Source organism: Lipotes vexillifer, unplaced genomic scaffold, assembly GCF_000442215.2.
Source record: "Lipotes vexillifer unplaced genomic scaffold, Lipotes_vexillifer_v1.1 scaffold58, whole genome shotgun sequence".
NCBI classification, from domain to species: domain Eukaryota; kingdom Metazoa; phylum Chordata; class Mammalia; order Artiodactyla; family Lipotidae; genus Lipotes; species Lipotes vexillifer.
The window spans coordinates 2786333-2802260 of NW_006781997.1; the positions used below are offsets into that span (position 1 = coordinate 2786333).

The window sequence follows — 15928 nt, forward strand, 5'->3', positions numbered from 1 at the left end:
TGATTTACTTTTCTCTTCTTGTGATACAGGATTTAGAGGTCACTATGAAGAGGGACAAAAAGAGTCAGTTGTTCTGGAACATCCCAGCTTCACCTTCTGGGTCACCGATACACTACGTATTTGGCCATGCTTCCTGGTGCAAAGGGCTCTTTGTAATTGGATTGTTTATGGGCCAATTCCTGATGGAAAAACAAATAGGGTTCATGAGTCCCCTGTCTCTCTTCCCCCACCCCCATCCTGTGTTCCAGACACACTTTTTTTTATTCTTTTATCAAGGTCTGCTTGGCCACATCCAGGTCTTGGCTTGTGCTGTTTCCTCAGCCCTTTTACTGCACTTCTGGCTCTACCAAGAACCAGCCCAATCTCCATTTCTTCTAGGTGGCTTTCTTCAAGACACTGCTTGGAAATTGTTAGCACCCGCTTCTCCTCTGCCCACCCCCTTCTTCCTCCTCTGTCCCAACACTTTGGGTACTTTCCTATCACAGTCTTTTCCTAATGATTCATATACATACCCATCTTCCTATGGATCCAGAACTTTTGAGGACAGTGACTTTGTCATATTTGTTAACTCAGCACATAGTATCTTACAGCAAGTAGGAGCTTACTTGAGTTTTATGAATACTCATGCAGTCCATATCCAATCTGACCTTTTCTGCCTCTGCTTTTAACAATGGTTCTGTTTTTCCTCTCTGAACAATCTGTCTCCTGCTCCTCAGTTGTGGCTGAGAGGCAGCATCTGGTCCTGGTCAATGATAATATCTCTTGACTGTTGAGGCCAAATATGGGGCTCCGTGCCTTATAAACAGAACAATTATCACCCTTCTTCAGTTAACCTAACAACATTATGTGTGTGTGTGTGTGTGTGTGTGTGTGTGTGTGTGTATCTATAAAATATGGTGTTACTAGTATCATTGGGGGATTGCTTTGAGGAGAGAAGTTCAGATTCAGATGAAGTCTATAAAATTAAGAAGTGAAGATAATGAGTATTTAATCCTTTTTGTCTTGATTCTTTTGATATTTTTTTCTCTTTTTAAGTATTAGGAATCCTTTTATGTGACCTAATCCTATTGAAAAGAAAAGAATACATTACCCCTTTTATAGAAAAGAATACATTACCCCTTTTATAAAAGAACATAATATTTGAGTAGCTATTATACACATTATGTTTAGAACATTTGGGAATAAGAATACCATATATGTTCTTTCTAGAAGTAGACAGTCCTTTCCTGCTGATAAAATCAGGCATGTTCTCTCTTACAGCCACTAAGATATTTACACAGGACTTTGTTGCCAACACAGACAGTCATCCAGACATGGGGGAAGCTTAGTGAGTGATATGCTAAATTATCAAAAAGACCTTTTCTTGTTTCTCCTCTATGTTCCTTTATGTTCCTTTATTTTGATTCTTTCCAAATATAAAAATTTTATAGGTAGGAAAATAGAAAATTAACTAGCACTTAGCAATATTAATTAAAACAAATATGTAAACCCTTTTCCTTTTTTAAAAAAAATCACTAAATGCCCAAGCTTGCTTCTTCCTTCATTATAGAATCATAACCCAAGGGAGAGGAAAATGAAGCTGCTTCTGGCTGTTAGTTTTCAGCTCTCATTGCTTTAACTCTAAAGGACATGTCTGGATCATGGCCATCATTTCCTATTACTTCATTTAGTCCCCGTTATTTTGACAGTAACTGGACAGTGATTTGCTTTACCACACATCACTTGCATTTGTCTCCTGCAGTCATGTTTATAACAGGGCTTATTATCGATGAGATAGTACTTAGTCTATTTAGTTTGTAAATGTCAGAGGTTTCTGTGGCGATTTATTTAGGAAATTGTAAAGGTCACTTCAAACTGCTATTTTAAGGATCAGCCTTACAATTATAAAAATACTAATTTTACGTTAAAATTAAAACTAATTTTGGACTTTCTGCAAAAGAAAATCCATATTTACTGAAAATATAGCCCTAAAAAAATAAAAAATATAAAAAAATAAAAATAAAAATATAGCCCTTCTGGGCTTAATAGGTGTAGTCCTTAGTAAGACTGACTTAAAAGAATTTTGCTTTGTTCATCAGTTCTTTACTGAGTACCTACTATGTGCAAGATGCTTTTTAGGAGCTGATGTGGACTAGGAAACATAATAGGTCTGGTCCTTGCCCTCCTGGATCATATAATCTTATGAAGGAGACAAAAAAATTTCACCATCTTATGAAAGTGCAGGTGTGGTACACGTGTGCTATCAGAAAGTGTATAATGAGAGAACTTAGTGGGCATCAGATATGAAATATGAGTAAGGATTACTAAATGAAGGGAAAAGGAATCAGGGAGCGCACTTCAGACAGAGAGAACAATGCCTTTAGAATCCCTGAGGTGGGAAGGAGCCTGATGGTTTTGAGAAACCAAAAGAGGGACCATATAGCAAGAGGGCAGAGAGCAGATAGAGCAGGACTGATAATATAGAGAAGATTGAGGTCATACAGGGCCTCCCAGGTCTCCAGAGACCCAGGATTTCAGTCTTCTTCATTGAAGGCTTCAAGTAAGGGCTGATCTGATTCACATGTTAAAAGGGTTACTCTGGCATTCATTAATGTGGGAAATAGATTGGAGTGGCACTGACATCAGAACTTTGTGTGATGATGGAAATGTTCTGTATCTTCCCTCTTCAGTGCAGTAGCCACAGGCCACATGTATGAGCACTAGTATGGCTGAGGAACTGATTTTTTTTTTTAATTTTAATAAGTTTAAATAGCAAGATGCTGCCACAGTGCAGGAGACCAGATAATTTGCCATTGCAGACTCCGGCAGGGCATAGTAGTAGCTTGGGCCAGAATCATGTTAGTGAGGACAGGAAGGAGTAGATGGACTTAAGAGATACACTGGAGGTAAAATTAGTAGAGTTCGGTAACTCATTGAATATGGGAGTGAAGGAGAGAAGAGGTAAAGAATGACTATTTGATGTCTGACTTGTGCAGACTTGGCAGAATGATGGTGCCGCTTAGTGAGATAGGGACCAAGGCTAAGATAAAGTTGAGGAGGAAAAGATAATACATTCATTTTTAACCTGTGTTCAATTTTAGGTCCCCAAGTCCAAGTGGAGTTGTTGGGTGGGACTCAGGAGAAAATTGTCTTGATAGTAGTATAAAAACCAATCTACTTTTGTGTAACTAAATCAACTAATAAAGGTTTTATTTTTTTAATAGATACATAAAGTTAGTTTCGAGTTATGAAATTTCAAATGCAGATTTCCCAAATAAGACTATCTTATTAATGCACAAATTCTCTATGAATTCTAGGAATGATATTTCAAAGAGAGTATGTCTCTGTTTTTGTAGGTAAATATGCTTGAAAAGTAACAGTATTAATTCAAGCAGTAGGCAAAAGAATATGTACATTTAGTGTTATATGTTAGAGAGCAAGTGATTCCAAGTTTGAGACCCTGTGTGGGCTGAAGAGTTAGCTGGCACCTACCAATGTTATAATCTCATTTAGCCCCTCTAAGCCTCAGTTTTCTCACTTTTAATGAGGATTACCTACCTATAAGTCAAAGACTGTTTGTATAGCAATAATATAAATATGTAGTGGATCTGGCATTATAAATGACAGTGGAGGGGGACTGTAGGAATTGAGTACATTGATTCCTCCCTATCTGCAGGGGATTGGTTCCAGGACCCCAGGGATGCCAAAATTCATGGATGCTCAAGTCCCTTATGTAAAATGGCACAGTATTTGCATATAACCTATGCATATCCTCCAGATATTTAAAATCATCTCTAGATTATTTATAATACCTAATACAATGTAAATGCTATGTAAATACAATGTAAATGCCATGTAAATAGTATTTGGCTGTGCATGGCAAGTTGAAGTTTGGCTTTTTGGAACTTCCTAGAATTTTTTTATCATATTTTCAATCCACAGTTGATTGAATCTACTGATGGGGAACCTACAGATATGGAGGGGTGACTGTATTAAAAAGAAAAACTTCTGCCCTGTCTTCTTTCTTACCTCTCTCAAAGGATTTTGACCCTTCAGATTAATAACACTACAAAACCTGTCAAATAATAAAAATTATAATACAAGAAGCTGAGGAGCTTCTGGTTATATTGCAAGCCAGTTTTGTTTTTGTTTTTTTTAAGATTTGATGATACTCATAGCTTTGACATAGTTTATTATTGAGAGATAAAGCAATTAAAAATATATTTGAATATGGTGAAACATTTTAATTTGGTATATTTTACTAAAGAAACAGTTTTAGAATTAGGGTTGATTATATATTTTTTATCTGCATGTTTACAAAACTATATTGGTAATTATTTAAAGTATATCACATTAGTTAACAGCACATCTGCTCATTTCAGAATATCTTTCTGAAAACAAGGGATTTGTTGGAATTTAAATGTAACATTGAGTTGCAGTTGACTTAACGGTTTTGCATCCTAGTTACTAATATGATTTTACTGCATTATCTGAATTAAAGTCTGAATCAGTCTAAAATTCATTTCCCTCTCTTTGCAGATCATGTATCAGTTGGAGGACTTGGAGACAGCTTTTATGAATATTTGCTAAAGGCATGGTTAATGTCTGACAAGACAGATCTACAAGCTAAGAAGATGTATTTTGATGCTATTAAGGTAAACCCAAATTTAAATCATCATTGCCACTCAACTAACTTATAACTTGCATATTAATCAAGCTTTAATGAAAAAATGGAATACTACCTGAGTGGGTTAAAAAATGTTTCCAGTTAGGTAGAGTTCAATATGGGCTAATACAATTATAACAATAATAATCATACTTGATAATGTTTAGTTCTAATAGGGCAGTTAAAAATTTTTTTCATGGTTCAAACCTCAGTTAAGATTCACACATTTTAAAAAGGGTATTTTTCTTCAACAAGTATGAGTTCCCTATTAGAGTCACAGTTAAAATTATGGAGAGGAAAAAATCCTGAATTTATTATATATTCTAAAAATTGAGGAAGTTAAAATTGCCCGAGATTACAGACAGTCGTAATGGTTACCTCCCTTTGAAGTAAACTTACCTCCAGAGATAAATAGACTGTACTTTCAAATAAAAATCTGCGGGCTTCCCTGGTGGCACAGTGGTTGAGAGTCCGCCTGCCGATGCAGGGGACACGGGCTCGTGCCCCGGTCCGGGAAGATCCCACATGCCGTGGAGCGGCTGGGCCCGTGAGCCATGGCCGCTGAGCCTGCGCGTTCCGAGCCTGTGCTCCGCAACGGGAGAGGCCACAACAGTGAGAGGCCTGCGTACTGCAAAAAAAAAAAAAAAAAACTGAACTAACCAAACTAATATTTAATCGAAGATTATTAATAGTTTTCAAAGGTCCTTTGTGATGGAGGAGGAATGAGAGTGAACAAATATTTGAATTACCTTCTGTGTACTAAGTAGTGTGTTAGGAAGATACTTTATGTAGTGTTTGTTTCCTTAAATAGTTTTTTTTAATTTTTATTTTATATTGATTAACAATGTTGTGTTAGTTTTTTTAAGTGAAATGTAGTTGTTGTATGATATTATGTTAGTTTCAAGTGTACTATATAGTGATTTGACATTTGTATGTTATGAAATTATCACCACAATGAGTCTAGTAACCATCTGTCCCCATACAAAGTTATTACAGTATTATTGACCATATTCCTTATGCTGTATATTGCATCCCTGTGGCTTATTTTATAATTGGAGGTTTGTACCTCTTAATCCTCTTCACTTATTCCTCCTGCTCCCTCATCCCCCTCCCCTCGGCAACCACCCATTTGAACACTTATGTTGCTTCCATATCTTGACTATGGGAAAAAATGCAGCAGTGAACATGCAGGTGCATATATCTTTCCATATTAGTGTTTTTGTTTTCTTCAGATAAATACCCTAAAGTGAAATGCTGGATCATATGGCAGTTTTATAGTGGCTGCACTAATTTACAATCCCAAAATAGTGCACAAGGAATCCCTTTTCTTCATATCCTCACCAACACATGTTATTTGTTTTCTGTGATGATAGCCATTCTGACAGGTGTGAGATGTTATCTCATTGTGATTTTCATTTGCATTTCCCTGATGATTAGTGATCTTGAGCATCTTTTCATGTGTCTGTTGGCCGTCTCTCTGCCTTCCATCTTCTTTGGAAAAGTGTCTATTCAGGTCTTCTGTCCATTTTAATCTGGTTATTTGTTGAGTTGTATGAGTTCTTTGTGTATTTTGGATATTAATCCCTTATCAAATATATTTTCAAATATCTTCTCCCATTTAGTAGGTGGCCTTTTCAATTTTTTTTTCTTTGTTAGTTTCCTTCACTGTGCAAAAGCTTTTTAGTTTGTTGTAGTCTCACTTGTTTATTTTTTATTTTATTTTCCATCCCTCAGGAGACAGATCAAAAAAAAAAAAAAATATATATATATATATATATACACACACACACACACATATCTATATGTGTATATAGTTATATATATATTGCTAAGACCAATGTCAAAAGAGTGCACTGCCAGTGTTTTCTTCTAGGAGTTTTATAGTTTCAGGTCTACACTTAAATCTTTAATCAATTTTGAATTTATTTTTATATATGGTGTGAAAAAGTAGTCCAGTTTGATTCTCCTGCATGTAGCTGTCCAGTTTTCCCATCACCATTTATTGAAGAGGCTATCTTTTTCTCACTGTATATTCTTTCCTCCTTTATCATAGATTAATTGACCATATAAGCATGAGTTTATTTCTGGGCTCTCTGTTCTGTTCCATTGATCTATGTGTCTGTTTTTGTGACTATACCATACTGTTTTTATTACTGTAGCTTTGTAGTATAGTTTGAAAGCAGAGCATCTAATACCTCCAGCTTTGTTCTTCTTTCTCAAGATTGGTTTGATTATTTGGGATCTTTTGTGGTTCCATACAAAATTTAGAATTATTTGTTCTGGTTCTATAAAAAATGTCTTTGGTATTTAATAGGGATTGCATTGAATCTGTTGATTGCCTTGGGTAGTATGGTCATTTTAACAATATTTATTCTTCCAATCCATGACCATGGTATATCTTCTCATTTGTTTGTGTTGTCTTCAGTTTCTTTCATTGATGTCTTATACTTTTCAGAGTGCGAGTCTTTTACCTCTTTCGTTAGATATATTCCTAGGTATTTTACACTTTTTATGCAGTCATAAATGGGATTGTTTTATTAATTTATCTTTCTTATAGTCTGTTATTAGTGTATAGAAATGCAACAGATGCCTGTATATTAATTTTGTATCCTGCAATTTTACTGAATTTATTTATTAGTCCTGCTTCTTTGGTAGTGTCTTTAGGATTTTTCTATATATAGTATGTCATCGGCAAAAAGTGACAATTTTACTTTTTCCTTTCCAATTTGGACTTCTTTTATTCTTTTTCTTGTCTATTTGCTGTGGCTAGGCCTTCCAAAACTATGTTGAATAAAAGTGACAAGAATGGGCATCCTTGCCTTGTTCCTGATCTTCTTGCTTTCAGCTTTTTATCATTTATAATGATGTTGGCTATAGATTTGTCATATATGGGCTTAATTATCTTGAGGTATATCCCCTCTGTATCTACTTTGTTGAGAGTTTTTATCATAAATGGATGTTGAATTTTGTCAAAAGCTTTTTCTACATCTATTGAGATGATCATATGAGTTTTATTCTCCAGTTTGTTAATGTAGTATAGCACATTGATTGCTTTGCAGATATTACACCATCCTCGCATCCCTGGGATAAATCCCACTTGATCATGGTGTATGTTCCATTTCATTTATTGTTGAATTTGGTTTGCTAATATTTTGTTGAGGATTTTATCATCTATGTTTATCACTGATATTGGACTGTATTTTTTTTTTTTTTTTTTTTGGTTTTGGTATCAGGGTAAAACTGGCCGTATAGAATTTCAGAAGCATTCCTTCTTCTTCAGTTTTTGGAATAATTTGAGAAGAATAGGTGTTAACTCTTCTCTAAATGTTTCGTAGAATTCACCCATGAAGCCAACTGATTCCAAACTTTCGTTTGTTGGAACTTTTTTTTTGATTACTGATTCCATTTTTTTTTTTTACTGGTAATTGGTCTATTAATATTTTCTATTGATATTTCCAATTCCATTTTAGGAGATTATATATTTCTAGGAATTTTTTCATTTATTCTAGGTTGTCCATTTTGTTGGCATATAAATGTTCATAGTAATCTCTTATGATCCTTTTTATTTCCATGGTATCATTGTAACTGCTTCTCTTTCATTTCTGATTTATTTATTTGGGCCCTCTCTTTTTCTTGATGAGTCTGGCTAAAGGTTTATCAATTTTGTTTATCTTTTCAAAGAACCAGATCTTAGTTTCTTTGATCTTTTCTGTTGTCATTGTGGTTTTTTGGTCTCTATTTTACTGATTTCTGCTATACTAACTTTGGGTTTTGTTTGTTCTTTTTCTGTTTCCTTTGGGTGTAAGTTTAGGTTCTTTATTTGAGATTTTTCTTGTCTCCTGATGTAGGCTTGTATTGCTATAAACTTCCCTCTTAGAACTGCTTTTTCTGTGTCCCATAGATTTTAGATCAATGTGATTACATTTTCACTTGTCTCCAGGTATTTTTTTATTTCTTCTTTGATTTCTTCAGTGATCCACTGGTTGTTACTAGTGTATTGTTTAGCCTCCACATGTTTATGTTTTTTTCAGTTTTTCTTGTAGTTTATTTATAGTCTCATAGCATTATGGTGAGAAAAGTTGCTTGATATGATCTCAGTTTTCTTAAATTGTCTATTTATTAAGTCTCTTTGGTCTGATGTGTCATTTTAAGGTCAGTGTTTCCTTATTTTCTTTCTGGATGACCTGCCTATTGATGTGAGTGGGGTGTTTAAGTCCCTTACTATTATTGTGTTACTGTCAATTTCTCCCTTTATGTCTGTTAATATTTGCTTATGTATTTAAGTGGTCTTATGTTGGGAGCATATATATTTACAATTATTATGTCTTCATCTTGGATTGGCCCCTTGATCATTATGTAATGTCCTTTTTTGTTTCTTTTTACAGTCTTTGTTTCAGTTCTATTTTGTCTGATATGGTATTGCTTCCAGATTTCTTTCCATTTCCATTTGCGTGGAATAACCTTTTTTTATCTATCAGTCTGTGTGCCTTTAGATCTTGTAGGCAGCATATATATGGGTCTTGATTTTTCATCCATTCAGCCACTCTATGTCTTTTGATAAGAGCATTTTGTCCATTTACACTTGAAATAATTATTATATATATGTACTTTTTGCCATTTTGTTCATTGTTTTCGTAGTTCTTTTTTGTTTCTTTCTTATTCTTTTGCTCTCTTCCCTTGTGATTTGATTACAGTCTTTAGCTTTATGTTGTGTTTCTTCCTCTTTTTTGAGTGTGTGTATCTATTGTAGGTTTTTGGTTTGTATATGTATATATGATTATTTTAAGTTGATGATCTCTTAAGCTTGAATATGTTCTAACCACTCTACATTTTTATTTCCCCCACCACATGTAATGTTTTTGATGTTATATTTTACATCTTTTTGTTTTGTGTATCCATACTATTTATTATGGGTATATATGATTTTACTACTTTTGTTTTTTAACCTTCTTACTAGCTTTATGTGGTTGATCAACTACCTTTACTATCTGCTTGTCTTTACCAGTGATGTTTTTCCTCTCATAATTTTTATATTTCTAGTTGTGGCCTTTTCTTTTCTGCTTAGAGGAGTCCCGTTAACATTTCTTATAAAGCCAATTTAGTGGTGCTAAATTCTTTCAACTTTTGCTTGTTTGTAAAACTCTTTATCTCTCTTTCAAATCTGAATGATAACTTTGCTAAGAAGAGTATTCCTAGTTATAGGCTTTTCCCTTTCATCACTTTAGATATATTGTGCCACTCCTTTCTGGCCTGTAGTATTTCTGCTGAGGAGACATTTGATAGTTTCATGAGAGTTTTCTTGTAGGTAACTAGTTGCCCTTCTCTTGCTGCTTTTAAGAGTCTTTATCTTTAATTTTTACCATTTTAATTATGATGTGCCTTGGTGTGTCTTGTTTGGGACTTTCTTTGCTTCCTGGGCCTGTATGTTTGTTTCCTTTCTCCGGTTAGGTAAGTTTTTAGCCATTGTTTCTTCAGATAAGTTCCCTGTCCCTTCCTGTCCCTCTTCTCCTCCTTGGACCCTGTAATGCAAATGTTAGTGTGCTTGATGCTGTGCCAGAGATCTCGTAGATTAACCTCACTTTTTAATTTCTTTTTTTATCTCCTTTCTGTTCAACTTTGTGTGATTTCTACTACTCTGTCTTCCAGATCACTAATTCATTCCTCTGTGTCATCTAACGTACTGTTTATTCCTTCTAGTATATATTTTTTATTTCCGTTATTGTATTCTTCAGCTCTGTTTCTTCCTTATATTTTCTAACTCTTTGTTGTTGGAATTCTCACTGTATTTATCCATTCTTCTCTTGAGTTCAGTGAGCATCTTTATGATCATTACCTTGAACTCTTTATCAGGTATATTGCTTATCTCTACTTTGGTTCTTTTTCTGAGGCTATGTCTTGTTCCTTCATTTGGATCATATTTCTCTGTCTCCCCCTTTTCCCAATTCTCTATGTTTATTTCTGTGTGTTAGGTAGGTAACTTACATATCCTAATCTTAGAGAAGTGGCCTTATGTGGGAGATGTCCTGTTGGGCTCAGCCTCTTACATAGTTTAGATATGAAATTAGAATTTTCTTAAAAAAATAATAATAGGGCTTCCCTGGTGGCGCAGTGGTTGAGAGTCCACCTACCAATGCAGGGACATGGATTCGTGCCCCGGTCCGGGAAGATCCCACATGCCACGGAGCGGCTGGGCCCGTGAGCCATGGCCGCTGAGCCTGCGTGTCCGGAGCCTGTGCTCCGCAACGGGAGAGGCCACAACAGTGAGAGGCCCGCGTACCACAAAAATTAATAATAATAATAATTCATAGGGGAAAAAATGGATATTTGTAATTCCGGTGATGTTGCCATTGTTCTAAAATCAGTGTCCCTAAAAGGAATTCTGGGTGATTTTACAATAGACCAACTTATTCGTTTAAATATAAATACAACTTGCACTGCTCTAGTTGACTGGATTTCATATTACATTGGTTCCCTCCAAGGTCAGTAGTGAACTTGACTAAGTAGAGCAGACACAACTCTTTACTATTTCACATATAGGAACCAGACACCTTAGTTAGAACATTGGCCTTCATTTTGCACAGCCTTTAGAGGACATGATAAACATTAAAAGCAAACTAGGGGGCTTCCCTGGTGGCGCAGTGCTTGAGAGTCCGCCTGCCGATGCAGGAGACGCGGGAAGGCCCCTGTGTTGTTGAGGAAAATGACCCCATATTTGAGCGTGGTTCTACAACTACATACTCCAGCTTTAGGAAAAACTATTACTCTAAACCATGGTCAAATAAAGGTAACTGATTTTCATTTTAAATTGTGTAGATTATTTATTGGAAATAAGGTGAATTATTTTCTCGGTTTCTGAATTAAACCAGGTCTCCCCTAAGTAAAAAAAAAAAAAAAAAAAGCAAACTAGGATACGGTCCATATGGCCTCTTCAGGTTTATTTTTCTTCATTCCTATGAGGTTTCAGGTTTTAAACCAGGGAGTTCTCCATGCAGTATGGTTTCCATTATGTCATTTTTAATTACAGTCCTGGCAGACATTTTAATTATTCTAATTTTAAAGTGGCCCCCTAGGATCTTGATGTTCCAGGAAAGACAACTTTAAAATACTCTTTGAAATACTTTTCCTCCCGTTTTGAGAACTATACCCACACAGCTTTTAGCATATTGTATTTAGACAAACCATTGACAGGAAAATCCATTAAGAGCAAATGAAGTCAGAGTGTTTCCTCTTTCTCTTAAGAGTAAAAACACTTTCAATCCATTGTGTGTTTTCAACATAGAAAGCAAAGCTAGAACAGTTACGCTTCTGATTTTAAGAAGTAGTCGTGTCTTAACATAGTAAAGTTTCTTTGTATTGCTTGTACTGTAAAATATCATTATTATGAAAGAGAGGATGCCTTACGATATTGTTCTGGACAGTTGAGTTACTGGAGATGTAGTCCATCAGTTTTAGCTTCCAGTGCATTTTGGAAATCATTTAATCCCAGAGTGGCATGTTTTCTTTCGTTGTGTTAATAACGAAATACTTTGAGTTTTCAACTGGCTGTTATGGCCTCATCTGGAGGCCATACTAAGAATCCATAATGGTGAATGCTTATGCTGCAAGAAAGTCCATTGGAGTGAATGATACCTGGGCAGGTGATGTATTAGGCATTTAGGATTCTATAGGCACAGCCAACTAATTTTTTTCAAATATAGAAGGATGAAATCACAAAACATACAATACTCTCTTTTCCTAATCAATTCTCTGTAGGCTTGACACAAAATTTTTTAGAGCCACTAAAGACTATTTTTTCCTCCTTTATATTTATTTACATTTTCCCATTGCCACACAAACGCTTTAAAAGTCTTGGAACTTCGTTGTAATTTATTTTGAGAGATAGCAACTTGGTCAGAATCATGCCAAAAATAATATAGTACTTTATTCAGGATCTGTAACAGGGTAATAATGTTTCTCTAATGCATGCTCAAAAGCTATTACTCTTGCCATGTAGAAAGAATAATTTCTTGGGTGATGAACAAGTATATGCTTGAAGGACTTTACTGCAATTTGTGCTTTGAGAAGTATAAATAGCTAAGATGTTCAGTTGCATTAAATAAGAATGAAATATTAATGTAATAACAAGACCATCAATAAAATTAGCTTAACCACAGTTAATGTGCACAGTAGTGCATTCATTTATTTCTTACCATCTTGGTTTCATTTGTTTATTTCCAATAAAGGAAGGAGAGGTTTTATCTACCTATGCATTCATTTTCATTCATTCTTCTGTATCACAAGTTTTGTCTCTATCTACTAAAGGCATGCCTCGGAGATATTGTGGGTTCAGTTCCAGACCACTGCAATAAAGTGAATAACACAGTAGAGCAAGTCACATGAAATTTTTGGTTGCCCCGTGCATATAAACTTAATATTTACACTATACTCTAGGTTGTTTAATGTACAATAGCAGTATGTCTAAAAAAACAATGTACTTACCTTAGTTAAAAAATGCTAACCGTCATCTGAGTCTTCAGTGAGCTGTAATAGTAATGTTAGAGATCACTGATACAGATCACCATAACGAATATAATAATAACGAAAAAGCTTGAAGTATTGCGGATTATCAAAATGTGACACCGAGACATGAAAAGAGCAAATGCTGTTGGAAAAACAGCGCTGATAGACTTGCTTGACACAGGGTCACTGCAAAACTTCAATTTGTGAAAAATGCAATATCTGCAAAGCACAATAAAGCAAGACTCAATAAAATGAGCTATGCCTGTATTCCCAAATGTGATTCCTAAAATCCTCTTTTTTTATAATAGTATAACAGTTATAGACACAATCATAGCCCTTCTCCTTCCAAGAAGTAATTGGGGGTTTAGGGGAGTACTTCCTGTTAAAGTAATTAAAAATAGTAATGCCAAGCACTTACACTACAATTTTGGTTTTTTTTTTAAAAAAAGGGCTTATTTATTTTGTTTATTCAAAAGAATATCACCAGTCCTGGGGCAGAAATAAAAGGTGTTTAACAAGCCACTTTTGTAAACATCATTTCTCCCAAATTTACAGACCTTTATTCTTTTTAAAAAAAAAAATATTCATTGTATATTAATGTCCTTTTTAAAAGAATTATTAGGGAGGAATTTAATTCATGTGTTACCACAGTGGAGATGTGATGATGATAAATGACCTTTATCAAGTGCTAATCACAGTACTGACTGCTTTATAAAGAAAATATTGCAGTTTTCACAGTGGATACTACTATTCCCATTTTATGCATAAGGACACTGAGATTTAAGGATACAGTACGCAAATTACCCACAAAGTTTACAGATATTGTCAGAGCTGGAGTTTGAAGCCAAGCAATCTGATTAACTCAAGAACAGCTCCTTTTTCCCACTCTGTTTTGCTACCCCTCCAAGCCTAAGAGAGAGAAAGGAGGGGTAATACCATCAGCCTGGATTTTATACACAAATATGGTCTGTTCACCATTCATGGTAGAGCCTGTGCTTTGTGTTGTTTCTCCATTTGTGAAAATGGAAATGCAGTAAGGCAGCTCTTACCACTATACCAGTGGCCTATCTTTGAAGAGGAAACAGCTTTTTCAGTATGAGGACTATAAGTGTTTGGGCATGCAACCAAGAAAAACCTACTGGGCTGGCCCAACAGTGTTAATTCTAACTAACCAAACTAATAAGGCATAGACTAGAGGACATATACAGAGAGCAATAACATGGAATTTCAGGTCGAATTGGATTTGTAGTAACAAACTCAAATCAATCGTGAGTGATGTTTTATCTTTTTTTATTTTTTAAATGTTGTGGTGTTTTTGGTATAAATCTGAGAAGAGATTACAAAATGTTGAAAATAAGTATTACTTTCAGGCAATTGAGACTCACTTGATCCGGAAGTCACGTAACGGACTGACTTACATCGCAGAGTGGAAAGGGGGCCTCCTGGAACACAAGATGGGCCACCTGACCTGCTTTGCGGGAGGCATGTTTGCCCTTGGGGCAGATGACGCTCCTGAAGGCCTGACCCAACACTACCTTCAACTCGGGGCTGAAATTGCCCGTACCTGTCATGAATCTTACAATCGCACATGTGAGTACCTGTTACTCTTCATACACAATCTATGTGCTTTTTATTTCATTCAGTAAGGAACTTTGTCCATTTTGTCCATTTGTTGCCATCAAAAGAACATCCACCATGCCTGATGAAACTTGATGATCATGATTAAAATCTTAAAGGAATTTCTATTTTTACTTTAAGAGGCATTACTCTTCTATATAAAAATATTTACCTTTAGTTTACCAAGAAACAAAAATCCAAGCCATAAAGGGTTAAGTCTGTCTAACTTATTGGCCCTGCTTTAGGTAAATAGCATTGGGTGAGAGTCTCTGTCCCAGTACAAAAGAAACTTGGTATGTTATAAACCATTATTAATCTTCCCAGAATCTCCATGAAATATATGATGAGTCTGGCGACCAAAAATAGGAGTTTGATGTACAAATACTAAATAACCTTCATGACATAATGACTTAGAATTCTCAACCACCGATTTTCTAGCTCACTAATAAGGTGGTGCTTTGCACCTACCCAGTAGTGCTCAGTAAATGGTGGTTAAATGAAAGAAAATAAGGGATCATTACCATTTTCTAAAATGGACTCTCTTCAATGAATAAATTATAAAGGTATATTGAATATTGCTTATTATACAGTGTTTATAATTATTCCTTAAAATGATTGTTTTGGCACCTCTCTTGAATGTTGTAAGGTACTTTCTAGTTTCATTTAAATTATAGACACTAAACATTGTCTAGGGCAATAACCCTTGTCCTCCATTGCATCTCCTTTAGTTGTGAAACTGGGACCAGAAGCTTTCAGATTCGATGGCGGTGTTGAAGCCATTGCTACGAGGCAAAATGAAAAATACTACATCCTACGGCCAGAAGTTGTTGAGACTTACATGTACATGTGGCGACTGACTCATGATCCAAAATACAGGAAATGGGCCTGGGAAGCTGTAGAGGTGAGGTTTTAGTTTGCTTATGTTTCTTATAGAAAAATGTCTGTGGGGGGCTTCCCTGGTGGCACAGTGGTTGAGAGTCCGCCTGCCAATGCTGGGGACACGGGTTCATGCCCCGGTCTGGGAGGATCCCACATACCGCGGAGCGGCTGGGCCCATGAGCCTGTGCTCCGCAACGGGAGAGGCGCGTCCGGAGCCTGTGCTCCGCAACGGGAGAGGCCACAACAGTGAGAGGCCCGCGAACCACAAAAAAAAAAAAAAAAAAAAAA

General features: G+C 35.6%; 1 protein-coding gene across 1 annotated transcript in view; it reads left to right on the plus strand.

The window, feature by feature from the left end:
* MAN1A1 (mannosidase alpha class 1A member 1) overlaps positions 1–15928 on the plus strand; it is a 174081-nt gene that overhangs the window by 145167 nt on the left and 12986 nt on the right. Inside the window, exons 7-9 of the mRNA XM_007454935.1 lie at positions 4519–4634; positions 14515–14734; positions 15490–15662. Coding sequence (XP_007454997.1) covers positions 4519–4634; positions 14515–14734; positions 15490–15662 — 509 coding nt within the window. The remainder of the gene's footprint in view (positions 1–4518; positions 4635–14514; positions 14735–15489; positions 15663–15928) is intronic.